Genomic DNA, 12,851 nt, shown 5'->3' with positions numbered 1-12,851 from the left:
AAAGATCTAGTTGGCTTTATTCAGGATTCCTGATTTGGGTAGCATCCCGTCTAGCAAATAGAATCCCCAAGGACCTGTACAAAATGGAAGGATTTTATTGGCAGAAATAGGGTGGGACAAGAAGGGTTTTAGCAAAAGAACACAAAAGATTGTTTCAGCCCAGGTCACCTTCCATTAAGGGTAAGATGGGGGCTATGGGAGGGGTCTTAACATGCAGATTACTTCATAGTACTGAACAGGAAATTCCTGAATTTCATTGGTTTAAAATTCCAGTTCTCGGAGAGGCTAGAAGTGCCATTAGGTTAGGCTTTATTAAGTTTTGGAATTTAATATAAGTGACTTCATTTTGGGTCTGTTGTCTTTTTAATGCTTGTTAAACTATTATTAAGTCTCCATAACTGGTTCTGCTAACAGATCCTTTAGCCTTTGTACACCATCTCCAAGACATTTATAAAACACACTATCTGGAAGAAATCCAATAAAGTAGGGCCCATATGTCAACTTGATCATTGTTCTTTAGAGATACTTATGGAAAGTTAATGTATTTTTCTTCCTTTCTCTCATTTGAAAAATGAGTTACAATAATCTCATATGAACAGTTTTAAAACTTGTTTCATGTTTTCAGTGCATTAGAGAACTTTTCATTTGAAATTTTACAAAGGAAAAATGGCATTATACTTTCAGGTTTCTTATCAAGGATTAACAGATACTTTCAGGCTTCTTATCAAGGATTAACAGAAATTTTAATAGGCAACCTGGGTCTTTTCCAAAATTTTGAAATAGTAAGTGTGAAAGCTAAAATTTCTACCACATGGTCAATTGCTCTTGTTTTGGTCCAATGTGTTGGTATTTACAGGGATGAAGAACCAGGAGGCCAGCTGGTTACAGATAAGTTCCACATTGACTGGGATTCAGTACTTGTTGACACAGATAATGTTATCACGGCACGATTTGATGGCAGAGGAAGTGGATTCCAGGGCCTGAAAATTCTGCAGGAGATTCATCGAAGGTTAGGTTCAGTGGAAGTAAAGGATCAAATAGCAGCTGTGAAGTAAGTGGGTCCGCATTTTCCTACTGTTTTTCCTTTAATGACAGAAGCTAGGTATATGATACATTACCTCTGCATCATGTACTTTAGTACAGCAATCTGTACTTTAGTGAATAGACAATTTTCTAAGTTAGTCATATAGACTTGCATTCATTTCTTCAAGTACTTTTCACTCATCACAGGTAGTAAAACAATTATCGAACTTCCGCCTCCTTGGAATTAAAATTCACTTTAGATTTATAAAAATTGGAGCAACCTTAATTAAACCACTCTAGTATTTATTTACAATAACCTACAAAGTCTATTATTTCCCAGTTAACTATAATTCTTGAACTCTCACAGACACCATTCCCCCGCTGGCAGGAGTGACCTAGAAAACTAGTAGGTTCTTTAAACCAGTACACAGAAACTGGCTGGGATATTGTCAAAATGTAGATCTGTAGGCCTGAAATGGGGTCCCCAATCTGGCATTTGTATCTTCCTACCAGGTGATGCCCAAACAACTGGACCATCACTTAGAGTAGCAAGATAAAGCTCCAACCACTAAAGTATTTCTGGTTTGACTTCTGGGTTTTGTGTGTACATTTGCATGTGTGTGGGTGCCAAAAATGAATTCCCATGCGTGTTTAACTCAAGAAAATATAACGTTTTTTTTTTTCCTCATTGCAGATTTCTACTGAAACAGCCATACATTGATTCCAAAAGATTAAGCATTTTTGGAAAGGTAAATAGAAATGTTATGCATATGTATATAAGCACACAGATTTGCATATGTGTATTCTACATATATAGGTATATACATGTGTTTGTATGTGTGCATATATAATTTCCCCATTTTACTATAATCTCTCTGTACCATTCTTTAAAATGTAATATTATAATTAATACTATATACATTCAGTCATTTATTAATCCAGCAATTATCTATAATCCAATTGGTGCTGGTATTATAAGTAGAGAAGCAACTAAACAACAATAACAACAAAATCTGTTTTTGTAAAGCATATCTTCTAGAAAGAAGAACTTGATAAACACATAAATGCAAAACATGGTTTCATATAGCATGAAGTCTTACAAGGAAACCAAAAAACAAAAAAAGTGGACACAAGTTAACTCTAGAAAGGGCTAATGTTCTTAGATTAAAGGGTCAAGTAAAGCCCCTTGGATTAAGTGATATTTAGGCTGATACCTGAATAACAAAAGGGAGCCAATTGTACCAATCTCTTGAGGCAGGGTGTTCTCTATAGAAGGATCAAGTACCACAGCCTTAGGGATGACTTACATGGCTCAGAAACCGAAAGAGGACCAATATTCATAATTAGGTCTTTGTGGTGTTTTCTGCGTGATATTTACTTCTCATTGCAGTAATTTTACGTCAGGTCCAATATCATTTTCACAGTGTGGATAGAGACTCCACATAGATACTCACTGAGCACCTAGTTTATGCATATCAGTAGGCTAGACACTATACAGGTACTAAAATGAAAGGAAGGAGGTCTAGTACTATTTTAGTTTGGAGACAAAGAAAATTATTGGTGTTCATGGATTTAAATATAAAACAAGTTTTACTATCCATAAGTGAACTCAGAGATACAGGACCAGAATAACCGACAGTTTTACTGGGCGTAAATTTTTGTGGTATTCACTGACAAATAGGTATATGGAAAGCTATTTAACAAATGAATAAATTGTAAATCAGCCCAAACCACCACCACTCTCCCCTGACTTCAGATACCTGCAGTGTACCATGTCTTTGCTTTATTGTATTCTTGCTCTTCACAATATTCAAGAGATTGACAGGGACAATGCTTCTCTGACACAAGTACAAATAAATAAATGAAAACCTACCCTTATACATTATTTAATATTGATTTTATTTTTGAGAGAGAGAGAGAGAGAGACAGAGCATGAGTGGGGGAGGGGCAGAAAGCGAGGGTGACACAGAATCTGAATCAGGCTCCACACTCCATGCTGTCAGCATAGAGGTCAATGCGGGGCTGGAAAAGCAAGAACCCGTGAATTCATTACCTCAGCCAAAGTTGGGCGCTTAACGAACTGAGTCACCCAGGCGACTCCCCCCCCTCCATCATTACTAAGAAAGATATTAGCAAAATAATGGAAATGTCTAAGAAAGTGATCATTCCAAAGAAATGGAAACTCTCAACAAATTAACAAGTGCACAGTGAAGACTTACCACATGCGAGAGCATGGATGAATCTTGAGGACACTGTGCTCAGTGAAGTGAACCAGTCATAGAGTGACAAATACTGTGTGGTCCCACTTACATAAAATATCTAGAGTAGTCAATTTCATGAAGACAGAGAGTGGAATGGTGATTACCAAGGGCTAGGTTGAGGGGAAAAATAAAGTTTGTTGCTTAATAGGTAATGGGATCTCAGATTTCGAAAATGAAAAAGTTGTAGAGATTTGTTTCACAATACAGACACTAGACAAGACACAATACACTACACACTACTGAACTGTGCACCTAAAAGTGGTTAACTAGGTAATACTATATTAGGTGTTTGTTACCACATACACAGTGCATAAAATTGACAACATTTTACTCTTTAATGGTCCTGAGATATGTAATAATTTACAAAGGACTTATGGAAATTTAGATTCAAAAGGTTGTAAAATGCCTTATAGAAAAAGTCAAACATAAATTGGATAGTGAAAGTCATTCAGCAAGTAGAGGACAAGGAGAAGGCTCTCAGGTAAATGTTCAAAGAACATAAAATAAAATAATTGACTATAATTAAGGCTCATATAAAGGAATGGAAAGTGACAAAACCAAAAGGAAGTCTTGGCACAGACCTTAGAAAGTCCTTCATATTAACTAGAAAGCTGAGTGCTAGTTTATAAACAGGAAGAAATAAAGCTCTAGGCCTCAGATTTAGAAGTTCAAAATCCCATATTTATCATTTTATTAGGGGGCTGATGAACCTCAGGGTAATTGACAGTCTAAATATATGAAAGACTGACACAGGATATAAACAAAGAAATATAATTAGATTTTAAATGGAAAAAAATGTTCCATTTCCAATTAACCAAATATGCCTATCTGTGGCTGAATTATAATTTAGAAGGTGGCTTTCTGAGCATACAAAGGAACATTGTTAGCTTCAAGACTCCTAAGTCTTGTAATTTTTTTTTTTTCTTGGAATGTACTTGTTTTGTTTCCATATCAAATAAAACAATCCTAAACTCATAAAATTGGCTGGGGACTAATCATCTTGGTTTTCTGGAATTGGATTGTAAACTATCTGGGGCTGTTTCTTTCTCTGTTGGAAAATTTTAATTAATATTTAAATTGATTTAATCAATACAAGACTATCAAGATTTTTCCATTTCTTCTGAAGTCAGTTTTAGTACTTTTAAAATAATTATTTCCATTTCATATATGTTTAAAGACTATTTTTAAAGCATAGTATATATTGTCTTACTATACATTTAATCATTTCACTGTGGTGATAAGGTCTCATTTGACTCCCAGTTTGGTTTATTAGTGCCTTTCTGCCTTTGCTTGTCTTAGGTTGCATGCACACTCTCTCTTACTTGCTCTTTTCTCCCTGCTTGACTCCCTTCCATCCCCCATCCCACCTCCTTTTTTAATGAACCATATTTTGGCTTAGCTGTTCTCATCTTTGTTTTCAATTTCCCTAATTTCTGCCCTTACCATCATTATTTTCTTTCTTCTACTTTTTAAATCTATTTTGTTCTTAAATTATTGAGTTGAATGTCTAGCTTATTAACTTTCAGCAGTCTTCCTTTCATTTGAGTCATAAAATCCCTTTGCATTAGTCCCTCAGGTTTTTCCCACCAGTGCCAATAGGTGGCTATCCCCAGAACCTAACCTAACCTTACATAATGTGTCATAATTTTAATGTTCATTCTATCAAGAAATTATATCTAAATGTTAATGGTAAGAAAACTTCTAGAAAAAAATTTCTCACTTATATGTTAAAAAAAAAAGGAAAAGACTAACTATATGAATTGAAAATGGATGGTGGGGCGCCTGGGTGGCGCAGTCGGTTAAGCGTCCAACTTCAGCCAGGTCACGATCTCGCGGTCCGTGAGTTCGAGCCCCGCGTCAGGCTCTGGGATGATGGCTCAGAGCCTGGAGACTGTTTCCGATTCTGTGTTTCCCTCTCTCTCTGCCCCTGCCCCGTTCATGCTCTGTCTCTCTCTGTCCCAAAAATAAATAAACATTGAAAAAAAAAAATTAAAAAAAAAAAAAAAAGAAAATGGATGGCAAAATTCAAAACCAATAAACATGATACATAGAATGGATATTGCTATGATTACCAGGCTACATCAATGGGGAATAAAATTAATTCATTCCATAAACATTTATCAAGTGTGTACTATGTGCCTAGTATGTCTGAATGTGCTGGACATACAGCAGTCACAAAAACAAACAAGCTTTCTTGAATTTCTAGTTCAGTGAGTAAAGATAAATAAAAGACAACTTACTTAGTACAATATATGAAATGTCAGTTAATGATAGGACAATTCAGAAAAATAAAGCAGAGAGGCAGATAGGTGGCCCAAGATAAAGATAAGGTAGCAGTTTTCATTCATAAGACAGTTAAGATTTCACTAAAAAATCATGTTTGATCTAAGTCAGGGAAATTTGAGGACGCAAGAAACACAGATATCTAGGAACGAAAAAAATATATAAAGAAAGAAAAAGAAAAGTATAAACATAGGAATATGGAAACTTGTTAAAACTTTACTTAGGGAGGTAATTATTTAAAGCTATAAAATATTCTCCATTGGGATAGGTCTTGTTACTAACATGGAGTCACTTCTAAAAGGTTGAAGCTTTTAATATATAGAATATGAAGGAAACAATCAAGGCAGAATTGTAAGAATTGTGATAAAATTTGTGATCACATTAAACAAATTAAGATTTAATGCAAAATAAAACTGCAATAAACTGTTACTCCTAATGTACAGTATTTTTATTTCAAATTAATTCATTGTGTACTGTAAGTGATATGTGGTTTACAAAGAATCACGAATCTAAGGATAGGAAATATCTTTTTTGTTGTTAATTTTTTTATTCTTTATTTTTGAGAGAGCAGGGAGCAAGCACAAGTGGGGGAGGGGCAGAGAGCGAGAGAAAGAGAGAGAGAGAGAGACACACACACACACACACACACAGAATCCCAAGCAGGCTCCAGGCTCTGAGCTATCAGCACAGAGCCTGATGCAGGGCTCAAACCCAAGAGTCCTGAGATCATGACCTGGGTTGAAGTCAGATGCTTAACCGACTGAGCCATCCAGGCGCCCCAGGAAATATCTTTTTTTTTAATTCTATCAGTATATCTTTTTGACCATTCATGAACTCTGTCAGGAATACTCAAAAAACTCAATGATTATCTTAAAACACAAGGCACATGAAAATGTTAGTCCTCAGTAAAATGGTATTACAGACTCTACTGCCTGCCCCTCTAAGTCCATCTACCTACTAGATTCAGTTTCTTCCACTATGGGTATATCTTTTTTAAGATAAAAAAAATCTCAGGAAACATTTCTATACTTTAAATTCACCGGACAACAACTTATAAAAGATAGATTCTAATGCTAAAATGCTTTGCAAATGGAAAGGACATAACAACGAATGGAAAAATATGGTAACTGAGAAACCAATGAAATGACAGACAGCACAATTGAACAGAACAGCCTAAGTATTAACTACTTTTGATCTATAGCAAATAAAAAACACCCCCTATTTGATTAAATCAATATGATGACCCACATTTTCTGGCATCTTCCTGATAGATAGTTGTTCTGATAATTAAAGTTATAATACTGTATCCAGCTAGAACTTATATCTGATTTCCACCCTCTTCCAGAATGTATTTTCTCAGAACTCTTTCATGATCTATTCTTGCATTCAGTGAATAAATATAAAATGGCAGAGAGAAAGGTGAGCAATTAAAATTTAATTTATTCTAATGTCTCCCAGTGTTTATTTTCCTTTTAAAAATAGAAGTTATTTTGTTGAAATAAATCAAATTAAAGCAGTATTTTGGGGTTAGGTTTTTGAATGCTATAGAATTTTATTTAACAGCTTTCACTATCATTAAGTCTTAAAGAGTATTTAGCTTCATGAATCTCAAATTTTCATGTAAAAAGTGGTAAAATGTAACTCTTTGGGCAGCAACAATGATTTACAACCCTGGTTTCACTTTAGAATCACACGGAAAACCCTACAGCCCATTCTCCACAGATTGAACTGTTTTCGAGAACATTGATATATATGTTTAAATCTCCACTGGTGTAGGGAATTCTGATTGAAGCTAGGGAGATGTTTGGGCAGGGATATTCATTATATTATTATATTGTAAGAACTTGTTATTGAAAATGTGGAGCAACAGCCTAGGCATCCCCTGGAATCTACTGAATTAGAATAGGCATTTTAACAAGATCTCCAAGTGATTTGAATGAACTTTCGAATTGAAAGGCATTGTTCTGGAATCTGCCCCTTCTCTGGAAGACACCATTCTATTTAATTCCTGGAGAGAATCAGACTGAGATTTATGTGAAATGGGAGTAAAAAACAAACAAAAAGCATAATACCAAATATTAATTTATATTAGTAAATTGTGATGTATAGCTGTTCTGTGGATTGGAATATTCACCCATTCTCTCAAAGTAGTCAGGTTATATAAACAACCAAATTATTATCAATTGAAAGTCTGCTGTAATTCCATTGTGGAACTAGAACCAGAAAAGTTATCAACAGAGGTGTGCGTCAACTGAGATACATTTTTCACTGTGGAAACAGTGTTGCCCCATGGGATATACTTGAAACCTCTTGGGTTGCAACATCTTGGTCTTACCTCCCTGATCAAGAACAAGGAACAATATGCTGGAAAAGCTCCCTTTAAGGACAGAACTTTTAGGGGTTTTCTACACTTTTGCTCTATAATAGTTACTTACTTGCTTTGCAGAACTCATCCCATCCCTGCATATTTCTGAAGGGGAGAATATGCCATCCCAGAAAATGCCTCTTTGGCATAAGGATTATTTTGAGCTGATTCTTTTAAAAAACAGCAGACACAGGAGAAGCTTTGGAAACAGAAGCTACTCTTTTGTAAGAGACATTTACATTTATAAAGGAAATCTCCGTTTGTGTCTCCCTCCCTGAACCAGGATGAGAAGATTGACTCTAAATCATAAAGAAACCCTTATTAACAGAAGGCACTGACTGCAAATCAGACTTAAATCTGCCTAACCAACCTTATCCTTGTTTACAGTTCTTTTCCTGGTAACCTCCCATAACAGCTCCCTCCAACATCTATCTTTCTTTCTTTCTTTTTCTTTTTTAATGTTTATTTATTTTAAAAGAGAGTGAGAAAATGTGTATGAGTGTGTGGGGGGGGGGGGGGAGAGATGAGACAGAGAGAGAGAGAGAGAGAGAGAGAGAGAGAGAATATGCCAGGCAAGCTTGGTGCTGTCAGTCCAGAGCTTGATGTGGGGCTCAATCTCAGGAACTGAACCATGAGATCATGACCTGAGCCAAAATCAAAAGTCCTGTGCTTAACTGACTGAGCCACCCAGGCACCCCACGCTCAACATCTTTCTTTTGCCTTTGGCTAAAGAGGTATTTAAGGTGGTGGCTTGGGTATTTTTAAGGAGTTATTCAGTTTCACTGTGTATCTCCCATTTGTACGTGAGGTATGCATGTTAATAAACATTTTTTCTCTTTTTTGCCTTTTTTTTTTTTTTGAGAGAGAGAGGTAAAGAGGGCACACAAGAGGCAGAAGAAGAGAGAGAGAGAATCCCAAGCAATATGCCCAGTTCAGTTCCACGACTGTGAGATCATGACCTGAGCCGAAATCAAAAGTTGGACATTCAACTGAGCCACACAGGCACCCACCCCAATTGTTTTTTCTCTTGATTATCTTTTATCACAAGGCATCAGCAATGAATTCAGAGGATTGAGGGAAATTGTTCTTCCTTTCCACTTCTTTCTTTATATGTGTTAACACTCTTAAGCCTACTACTTCTGAATTTTGCTGACCTAAGGATATTTTCATATCTTACAAAAAGAATGAGTAAAGGCACTCTGTGATGGCTTACGTCTATAAAGGATAATTTTACATCCCTTAGTTCCCAATTGTTGGAGAAGCTTTGCTCAAGCTTCTGGGTACTAGCTAACCAATCTAGGACAAAATGGACATGTGCAAAGGATGAAAAATCATTTTCCCTCTACCCTTCTGAACTCTTGCCTGAGACCTCTGTAATAAAAGATCCACAAGAGAAAAACAGAAGTTTATTGACATGTACACCTCACGAATGTATACATGGGACATACCCAGGTAAAGTGAGTAACTCTCTCAGGTGAGTTTAGAATTCAGGCTTACATACCATCTTAATAGGGAAAGGGGAGTGGGATATAGGCCTTTTAGGAGACTGATTATTAGCAAAGATGAATGGGCCCTTAGAAGAACAGACAGGAAATGTGATACTTTGTGACAATCTCTCCAGGTGTGCTGTGGACTTCTAGTGACAAGAGTCAATCTTCCTTAGTTGATGACACTCCCAGGAAGGGGATCTATGACAATTGAGTTCTTTCTGGAGGATCTGTCTTTAGGCAGATAGCGGGAGTTCAGAGAAAGGCTTTCCCTGTCATTTGTTATTCTCCAAGTGCCTGCAGCTCAAAATAATCAATAGGCAAAGTGGCATATTTTGGGGTGGCATATTCTGCTACTCTTTGTTCTCTCAGATACTTCGGTAATCTCTGACTGCATTTAGGACTTTGATGTCAATCATCCCAATTTTTAAATAATAGTCCAAATAAGCATAAATGAGATTCTGTATTTCGCATCTCAAGAATTTAGTGAAGATAGCAGATTACTATTGCATAAGACAACACTAATATCATCTGGTAATCTTTAAAGTAGACCTCATCATGAACGAATTACATCAGAATTTCTGAGGCTAAGGCCTGGGTATTCATTGTTTTTGTATCTCCCAGGATACTCTGATATCTAGCAAGATGAAGAACACTGCTCAGAGTACAGCTAAAAATTAATTTATAAAATGAATATATAACTCAGTAGGTCATTCCCTTAGCCCAAATCTATTAAATTGTTAAAATCTCTTCTGGAATTTTCCTGGACAAATCATGGACTACAAAAGAAAACTGGACATCTTGATTTTTTTTTTTTTAAGATTTTAAATTAGTTCAGGGTGCCTGAGTGGCTCAGTCGGTTAAGCGGCCAACCTTGGCTCAGGTCATGATCTCGCGGTCCGTAAGTTTGAGCCCTGCGTCGGGTTCTGTGCTGACAGCTCAGAGCCTGGAGCCTGTTTCAGATTCTGTGTCTCCCTCTCTCTGACCCTCCCCCGTTCATGCTCTGTCTCTCTCTGTCTCAAAAATAAATAAACGTTAAAAAAACTTTTTAATAAAAAAATAAAAAAAGAATTTAAATTAGTTCAAAAGCTTTGCAGGAGGACATTTAAAAATTAAATTTGAAAAATAATCCAACTCACGTACTAGTAATATTATTTATCAATCTCATTTCATTCAAATAGTGAATTGTGTGGGACTGAAAGCAGAATCTGTATTTGTGAAAATAGATTATAAATATTTAATTCTTATTTCCTATTTCTACATAACCATCATTTTTAAATATTTCACTATACATACATATGTAATTTGCTGAAAATGATGTACGAGTTAATAAGGGCTATATTTCCCTAGCTTTGAATGAATTGGAGTTGTTCCCAAATATACTACATGAGATGAGAGAGCAAACATTGGACACTGGTGATATATAATTAATTTTATATTTTCCCTAAAGTTATTAAAATAGCTTGTTAAAAATTTAAATTATTTTCCTTTTTCAGCTGTACAAAGTGTATCTTACCATATTCTTTCCTCAAGTCTGAGACATCAGAAGACATTCTGTTATGCATATTACCAAATAGTGATCAAAAGCTAAAATTATCTCCAGGGATAAGTGATGCGCGCGCGCGTGCACACACACACACAACACGCGCATTATTATTATTATTATTTTTTAATTTTGCCAGGGGTATGGTGGCTATATTGCATCAATGATCTTAAAATCAGATGAAAAGCTTTTTAAATGTGGATCAGTGATTGCACCCATCACAGACTTGAAGTTGTATGGTGAGTACTTCCTACAAATTGACCTAATGTATTGATTTGTAAAAAAAAAAAAAAAAAGAAAAAAAAAAAGAAAATCCCAATGCAGAAGAGCTCAGTTAACCTCACTTATTGTGTGCTATCAGAGATGTTTTCAGCTGTTTATCACCTCACTGATTCAATCAATTTTACTGGAACATATGAAATGTAGAAATCAAATAATGAAATAAGCTAGTCAAATGATTTTTAAATTCTAAAATTTCTGTTTTCTTGGGTCACAGCCTCAGCATTCTCTGAAAGATATCTTGGTATGCCATCTAGGGAAGAAAGTACATACCAGGTAACAAAATTTAAAATAATCAAGAAAGAGTATACTTGTTCTAAAAATTCAGTCAAATTACAAATATAAGTAGATCTATATAGAGATATTTGTGCTTTCCTTATAGGCATCCAGTGTCCTCCATAATATTCATGGCTTAAAAGAAGAAAATATATTAATAATTCACGGGACTGCTGACAGTAAGTATCGTATTTGCTGCTACTGCTTGATGGGGTCTGACCTTGAACAAAGGGGTACATCTATGAACTTACTTACAAAGGACCCTGTAAACTTTCTGAAGGTGATAGCAGAGGATAGCAGCACAAAGAAGTCAATTTGTGATAGGGAGTAGGAAGAAGGAAGTCAAGACCAAGAGGAAAGGAAGTTGTGAGTCTCAATGACAACACCATCCAATAAAACTTTCTGGGATGATGGAAATGTTCTGTACTTACGCTGTGGAACACTACAGCCACCAGCCACATATGGCTCTTGAGCACTTGAAATGTGTTTAATATGATCAGGAACTGAATTTTAAATTGTTTAATTCTAATTAATTAAAAATTTAATAACCGCATATGGCTGGTGACTGCCACTGTGGCGTTACTCAGCACACTTCAAATGGAAACTAGCCGAGAAAACAACAGGATAGCAAAAAGATGCCAGCACTGAGATAAAATTCTGATGAGATCACTCATTTAAAGTTAACACAAAAACTTTCTAAACAGCCCTTTTATATCACTTCTCCTTTTTTCATCACTTTAAACACTGGATATGGATGTGATTGATATTACTAGTAATAAATATAATTTTATATTCTCTTTGAAGTGTTTAGGGTTCAAAGAATTTATATATATATTTATTATTTTATGTGATACTTTACAACAGAAGGCTGAGTATTTATAGCTCCATTCACAGATGAGAAAAATCAATTTCAAGGAGAAAACTGATTTAACAAAGGCTGTGTGGCTCGTGAGCAGAGTCAAAGCCTTGAGTCAGTATTTCCTAACACCTGAACTTGATTTTGTTGGTCTACTCTGCCCTGACTCTGTAGTTTTACCCTAATTTACAGACAATATCCCTAAAAAGGTCTTATAGCAAAGACTATATAAGCTGTTTACCTTAACTTAAAGTATGCCAGGACATGATTAGAGTGTAGATCAATACTGATGTATGTACGTGTGTGTGTGTGTATGCATATATATATATATATATATATATATATGCACACACACACACACACGTGTTTTTATATATATACACACACATGTATGTGTATGTGTATATAAATACACAGTCTACAGCATATAACGTATGTGTATATAGTGTGTATATATAGTGTATACTTCAAATACACA

At 35.5% G+C, this 12,851-nt stretch overlaps 1 protein-coding gene and 1 long non-coding RNA gene across 4 annotated transcripts in view; one reads left to right on the top strand and one right to left on the bottom strand.

Annotated features, from left to right (window-relative positions):
- LOC123598831 overlaps nt 1-12,851 on the bottom strand; it is a 66,172-nt gene that overhangs the window by 39,225 nt on the left and 14,096 nt on the right. The gene's annotated exons all lie outside the window — the stretch shown is intronic.
- The window catches only part of DPP10 (dipeptidyl peptidase like 10), a 1,361,034-nt gene that overhangs the window by 1,341,985 nt on the left and 6,198 nt on the right, over nt 1-12,851 (top strand). For all 3 annotated transcript variants that reach the window (XM_045479564.1, XM_045479563.1, XM_045479565.1), the window contains exons 20-24: nt 857-1,051; nt 1,718-1,772; nt 11,102-11,201; nt 11,459-11,517; nt 11,624-11,696. In XM_045479564.1, the coding sequence (XP_045335520.1) occupies nt 857-1,051; nt 1,718-1,772; nt 11,102-11,201; nt 11,459-11,517; nt 11,624-11,696 (482 nt within the window). The remainder of the gene's footprint in view (nt 1-856; nt 1,052-1,717; nt 1,773-11,101; nt 11,202-11,458; nt 11,518-11,623; nt 11,697-12,851) is intronic.

This window comes from Leopardus geoffroyi, chromosome C1 (genome assembly GCF_018350155.1).
Source record: "Leopardus geoffroyi isolate Oge1 chromosome C1, O.geoffroyi_Oge1_pat1.0, whole genome shotgun sequence".
NCBI lineage: Eukaryota > Metazoa > Chordata > Mammalia > Carnivora > Felidae > Leopardus > Leopardus geoffroyi.
This window is presented reverse-complemented; position numbering and strand designations above follow the sequence as displayed.